The 6,879-nt window shown below is 46.7% G+C and overlaps 2 protein-coding genes across 2 annotated transcripts; one reads left to right on the top strand and one right to left on the bottom strand.

The window, feature by feature from the left end:
• The first annotated feature begins 203 nt into the window (after positions 1-203).
• Positions 204-3,058, top strand: CSUI_009771 (tubulin beta chain). Its single transcript, XM_068069880.1, has 4 exons — positions 204-378; positions 1,186-2,279; positions 2,651-2,738; positions 2,873-3,058. The coding sequence occupies exons 1-4, from the start codon at positions 283-285 to the stop codon at positions 2,942-2,944; spliced, it is 1,350 nt and encodes a 449-aa protein (XP_067918145.1). The 5' UTR covers positions 204-282; the 3' UTR covers positions 2,945-3,058.
• A 1,823-nt stretch (positions 3,059-4,881) lies between these two features.
• Positions 4,882-6,879, bottom strand: CSUI_009770 (uncharacterized protein). Its single transcript, XM_068069879.1, has one exon. It carries the CDS (start codon positions 6,476-6,478, stop codon positions 6,176-6,178), a length of 303 nt encoding a protein of 100 aa, XP_067918144.1. The 5' UTR covers positions 6,479-6,879; the 3' UTR covers positions 4,882-6,175.

Here is a 6,879-nt window from a genome sequence, read left to right as displayed (position 1 = left end):
AGGACGCGAGCTTCCTGACACTGGCTAGCTGAATGCGCGTTGTGCATCTGTTGGGGCGCGCTGCCGTGGGACTCTCTTGGATCAGTGACCACGTCCGTTAGTTGCTTTCCAACTCACACCCCTGCCGCTTTTGTTTTCATTCAAGTGAGAAAGAGGGGGCTGTCGGTGCACGACGAAGCCCAACTGTAGACAGAGACGGACTTCTTTCGGGGGAGACTGCAGGTGTCTGTTATTCTGCACGCTCCTGAAACTCCCGAATACTGAACCATTTCCTCCGCCACCATGAGAGAAATCGTGCACATCCAAGGAGGCCAGTGCGGCAACCAGATCGGTGCCAAGTTCTGGGAGGTCATTTCCGATGAGCATGGAATTGATCCCGTAAGAATCTCACGAAACTCAGAACCCTGCGGAATCAGGTGCATCACCATGGGGGCTCATAGTAGATAGCCCCGGACATTGTTCTGATAGCTGTTGATTCTCTTGTGAAGGTGAACCGATCAACGCCGACCATGGTGCCTCTGTGTGGAGCAGCTCTAGCATTGTGTCACCGCTGTAGGGAGTTTGAAGGGGAGAAAACACGAAGCGTTCATCGAACGCATTTCACCGGCTAGTGAGGAAACACTGAGTTCACCTTTTGGACTACCACGCTTGTGTCCCAGTCACTTGCACAGAGAAATTTCCCCAGCGCTGTAGGCACGTTGTAGCCAGTCCACGTGAAAGAAACCGCAAAGCGCACCGTAGCAGACTGCGTGACCGGCATCCTCTTCCGAACCCTCGCAACACCCGCCGGAAAGACCGGACATGCTCTTGGTTGCTGCGTTGGCGAGTTGTCACCCGTGTTGGGCTTCTTGGAGACAAAGTCCTGACACTTTTCCAGTGACACGAGTCCGTCCAGTCCGCGTACTCGACCTCAGCCGAGAAGTTCGCATTGACACATTACCGGTGATGCAACATGGCGACGGAGGGTCTTCCGGCCTTTGTGGATGTCCACTTCCTTGTTACTTATAGCTATAAGAGCCACGGCTAAAAAAACGAGTATCTAAGGGGTCAAAAATACCACCGGTATCCAACCAGGAGGTGCATTTCTCTCTTGATGCACAACACCTAGCGAGACTTCTAACTTGAGAAACTGAAGTCACGCGATGAGATGTTCTTTCTCTATGGTGATGTTTTCAATCTCTTCAGACAGGAACATACAATGGCGATAGTGACCTCCAATTAGAAAGAGTGAACGTCTTTTACAATGAAGCAACTGGTGGTAGATTCGTCCCTCGGGCGATCCTGATGGATCTTGAGCCCGGTACTATGGACAGTGTAAGAGCGGGGCCTTTCGGTCAGCTCTTCCGACCGGATAACTTCATCTTTGGCCAGACAGGAGCAGGAAATAACTGGGCAAAGGGCCATTACACCGAGGGAGCAGAACTGATTGACTCTGTTCTTGATGTTGTCCGCAAAGAAGCCGAAGGCTGTGATTGCCTTCAGGGCTTTCAGATCACTCATAGTTTGGGAGGCGGAACAGGCAGTGGGATGGGTACTTTATTGATCAGCAAAGTCCGTGAAGAATATCCTGATAGAATTATGGAGACTTTTAGCGTCTTTCCTTCCCCTAAAGTATCCGATACCGTCGTTGAGCCATACAACGCCACGTTATCTGTACATCAGCTTGTCGAGAATGCTGATGAGGTCCAGGTGATTGATAATGAAGCCTTGTATGATATTTGCTTCAGAACACTTAAGCTAACAACCCCTACATATGGGGATTTGAATCATCTTGTCAGCGCCGCAATGTCCGGCGTCACCTGCTCTTTACGCTTCCCTGGACAGCTTAATAGCGATCTACGCAAATTAGCTGTGAACCTTATTCCTTTCCCTCGTCTCCATTTCTTCCTCATTGGCTTCGCTCCTTTAACAAGCCGCGGAAGCCAGCAGTACCGGGCTCTTACCGTCCCTGAATTGACCCAGCAAATGTTCGATGCAAAGAACATGATGTGCGCGTCGGACCCACGGCATGGTCGCTACCTCACAGCCTGCGCTATGTTCCGTGGACGTATGTCCACGAAAGAAGTTGACGAACAAATGCTCAATGTCCAAAACAAGAACTCCTCATACTTCGTTGAATGGATTCCCAACAACATGAAATCAAGTGTCTGCGACATTCCACCCAAAGGACTCAAAATGGCCGTCACTTTCGTCGGCAACTCCACCGCTATACAAGAAATGTTTAAGCGAGTTTCAGAACAGTTCACCGCGATGTTCCGCAGAAAGGCTTTCTTACACTGGTAAGGCAACCTGGACACAACTTCTTCACAACACTGATGACACAAGTCAAGGAACTCTTAGCCGGAACCAACGTTTGTCGCAACAAAACAGTCTTCTCTCTGTTCACTCTCAGTGCTTTTCTTACGTACTATTATCCGAAAGGGAGAAAGAGAGTGGTCCCCCTAGCTGTTCTTGCAGATTCTGGGGGTGAACGTATTCTCTGTTTTCTTTTCGAGGGAGGAGAACTACAGAAACCCACTCTTCGTCCGGCTGACATCGCACGACCAGATAGAACAGGGAGCCTGCCAGAGCGCCCCCACATTCCATGACAGACACCAGATCACAAGTTTGTTGTTCTGCTGTCTTCGCTTTCTTTTCAAATTGCCAACAGGTACACGGGTGAAGGTATGGATGAAATGGAATTCACGGAAGCCGAGTCGAACATGAACGACTTGGTCTCGGAGTACCAACAATACCAGGTGAGGAACGAGGGGGCGAACAGTGACCCAGGCCGATGGTTTGTGAAGGTGCGCTGCAAGGTTCCCGGGAGGGAGTATCAGAGGAGGTAGAAATGATGTGCTCTTCTTTTCTGGTCTCCCTTTTTTTCTTACAGGACGCTACGGCTGAAGAAGAAGGAGAATTCGATGATGAAGAAGGCGCTGCTGAGGGAGAGGGTGCTGAGTAAAAGAAATACGAGGAAGAGAAGCCTCTCTCTCTCCTCCACTCGAAGAAGAATGATGGAAGATGCCTTCCTTGAAAACTCCAAAGATTATCTCTGTCCAGCCACCAGAGTGTATGCGCTTACTGTTTTCTAGAAACAAGGAAAAAAGAAAAGCGTGCATGAACAAACAACTCAAGACCTGCCGATGAGAAACTGTAAGATGAACTGAACAAGTGAGAGAGGAAAGGCTACTCCTATCAATGCGTAGAAAAGCAAGACTTCCTCATAAACAAAAAACCAGAAGGAACTTTCTGTCCACCCTCTCTTCGAGGGCAGCAAAGCGATCTCTCGCTTTGTCTGTCGGCTGGTTCAATTCCGGACTCCAAGCGCGCTTTCCCTGTCTACCCGTCTGTCACGTCAACTATTGCTTTTCGATAGAGTCGCGATGCAGACAGCGTGAACTTCTTCCACAAAGGAAGGACGTTCGATCTGGCTGTCTGCGCTCTTCACATTTACTCACGTCCCAGGAGATAGACATTCTGAGCTAAGTACCTGTAGGTCTTCAGTATCTGTCAAGTTCATAAACTGACTGGAAATCTTCTGCAGTCATAAGAGAACACTCACTCATTCGCTACAGGCATTCCTATGATAGAAAAGCGAAAGGAGAACTTCTCATTCCTTACCGGTCTTCAGCACCACCCACCAACATCTCTGCAGTTGCCATAGATGGTTTACGAGTCTCAACCGAGAAGTTCTTCTTTGATATCTAACAGACCTGACGTTCACAGCACTACGCCGGATAAGAGTGAAATGGCTAGGCTACGTGCTCAAGTGAAAGAAGTTTACCGCTTTATATCCACAGCGAAAAGAGCTCAGAAGAATTCTAAGAACCGCATCATCGTTCATCTATCCCAGCTGACCCCGGTGGGCGCTCGATAGAAAAGTTTTCTGTGACGCTACCAGAGGGAAAGACCAGAAGGCGTTCGACGTTTCCTTTTCCTCTGAAAAATCGAAAAGACCCCCCCCCCTTCTTGTAACTGACATCGACTCCACCGTGTTTTCACTTCGTTCTCTACCGACACTGAATGAGACTGCGACAAACAGTCTTGTCTCAAAGTTTTCACTGCCCGTCCTCACACATGGTAAAACTCCTGTGAAGGGGGAATGCTAGATTTTTCTCAGAGACCTATTGTACCTATTATCCATCTACCACCTTACGTCCCTCTCCATATCTTTTCCACTCTGTCATTCTCGGCTGAGATGTCCTTCTCCGTCTCGTTGCCATCAGCAGTAAAGAAGACTTCCTGCGATTACGTATAGAAGTAAGCTAAGGAATGAATGGAAGGCTTCTGCTCGACACTTGACAATGATGCCGAAGAGGCGCGAAAAGAGATCTAAGATTGTTTTCAGACCATCAACGGGCTAAAAACATATGGCTGACAGATATTTGAGAAGGTAATAGCGCCCCGTACAACAGGAGCCGTGTTACGCGTATACCTTGTTCGCGGGAACTACACACCAGTCTTCCGAAAGTCTTCTTTAAAGTAAAGACGTAAATCTTATTAGGATTTTTCAAACGCTGTCGCTTTCTCATCATACGGACAACCCGTAGAGATGTCCTAAAATCGTTCTCCCTGACCTGGTCTCACAACGACCGCGTACTCGCGCTTCTTTTAGCTTCCTTTCTATCTTCACCCGTATGTGGAGATCTCGCTTGTTAGACCATGAGTCTTGTGTCTTCCACCCAGTTATCAACGACTTGACATCCGAGGATATCGTCTGAAGAAGTTTGATCTACTTCAGTCAGCCCGGATCGTATCTGTCAAGGGGGGGTCGTCCTAGGTAGATCTATGGCTAGGAAAAAGTAGACAGAGGCGTTGTCCTACCCAGACAAAAGTAGACATTCCCTGAGGTAGACACGTCATTACGTGTTCGAATGTTTCAGTTCCTCATCCTCAACATGTCCTTCTCTTCTTGAGGAGAGAAATCACTCCACATTTCGCCTAAGAGTTCGATATCGCCGTCAAGACTACACGAGAAAACACTTGTTTATACAAACATATCACACGTAGATATATGCATGCACATACATATCTGTGCAGAGGTGTGGAGAAATACACGATGTGGAAAAAATACACAGAATCTCTCCTAACACCCTCACCAACAAAGATATCAGTCTCTCTCCCTCTCTACATAGAGGTGGTTCGCTTAGTACGTTGCTGTTGCTGAACTGGCACACAGACAGGATCATCGAAATCACTGAGAAGGGGTACACTGAGATATGCATTGAAGAAGTTCCACGAACGCAAAATGAAGATCAGGAAGAGACTGTCATGCAAGTAGTAGAAACAACGACTCTATGAACGAGTATATACGCCGCCCATTGACAGAGGCACAGAAAGTAGTGGTGGTCGGGGCAGTGTTCTCGGGTGTATGCACACCTGGCACAGAGTGAACGCAAACAGTGAAGTCTGTTTCATCGCACGTCGGAAAACATAGAAACATTCAGGCACCTCGTCATTTACAAGACGTCCTGTAAGAATGATAAGAAAGCTCAGGATAGTAAGGTGTGGATTCTTTAGGCAGAACAACTGGAAGACGAAATTTCCGCATCATCCGTTCACATACGATCACCACCTTGCATGCCCACAGCTCTGTAGAGCTCGACTTTTACACATACAACTGACCATCCGACTCTTCCTTTCTTGAGTTGTCAGTCACTCTCACTCCTTCATCTCTCTCATGAAGGCAATCAATCACTTCTCCTCCTCTTTCCAAAACCGTCCCGTTTCTTTCTCTAGCAAAGCTTTTCTTTTCGGGGCACCTTCTAAACATAGAGAGTTACAGTTCATTCACATGGACTTGAAGACACAGAGAAGACACTCCGACCCTTTGCTACTGCCCCCCATCCTCTCAAACAGAATGCACTGTTGGCCAAAAAAAAAAAAAAAACTTCTGACTCACGGTGTGGAACACACAGAGACAGACGAACATATAGAACGATCAGAATGAAGAGAATGATGAGGAATTCGTGGAGGTGTATAGACAGAGAGACAGACATCTATTAAAGAGAAGATATGAAGAGGTAAGAACAAAGAGAAACAAAGGGAGAAATCTATATTAAAGAAGCGAAGTAAGTCTACACAGTGGCGGACTCTTGAGAAGACGAATGCAAGACATTCACCCCCACATGAAAAAAGAAGAGATTCAGTCACTTGTTTAGCATATCAAGAAAGGCCAAGCGCCACCTCAGCATCACGTGTTATTCTCCTTTACTTCTGATCCTTCGCTCTCCCACCCCAGGAAAATCTCGCAGCATCCGTCTGGAGGTGTATGTACACCCGAGAAAACACTGTATCGACACCAACTACAAATATCTGTATCAAGGAGATGACACACTGCCATTAGGAGGAAAGAATCTTCTTTCGTCAGATATAAGGTAACTATCTGAGCGAAAGACGATAAAACGCACTGAACCAAAGACACAGAAACACCATACAGAAATCTTTCTTCTGAGAAAGAAAGGCACCTCATCATGAAAATGATGTTACCGGTCATTACCTCATCTCAGCTTTTCACTCATCTATCTATCTTTGATCTATCTATCTTTAATCTATCTATCTATCTATCTTTAATCTATCTATCTATTTATGTTTGATCTATGTATGACCTATGTACCCCCTATTATGTATCTCCATCCCTTGGAGAAAGACATCATGACGTCTAGTGCCGACTTTGTCTAGATAAAGGATCTAGCAATTTGCAAAACAGGTTCATATTCTTCACTTTTCATGATGGGAAAGGAAATATGAAACAAAGAGAAATCCGAGTCATCTCTGTTAATCGCCAGGTGAATCACTTCTTCTTATTCTCCTCAGTTATCTATCCATGCCAGTGAAGAGAGGAGTCTCATCAGTTCATACACGTATACACACACAGAAAAGAAGACAGACAGACAG

The sequence above is a fragment of the Cystoisospora suis genome (assembly GCF_002600585.1).
Source record: "Cystoisospora suis strain Wien I chromosome Unknown contig_6021, whole genome shotgun sequence".
NCBI lineage: Eukaryota > Apicomplexa > Conoidasida > Eucoccidiorida > Sarcocystidae > Cystoisospora > Cystoisospora suis.
This window is presented reverse-complemented; position numbering and strand designations above follow the sequence as displayed.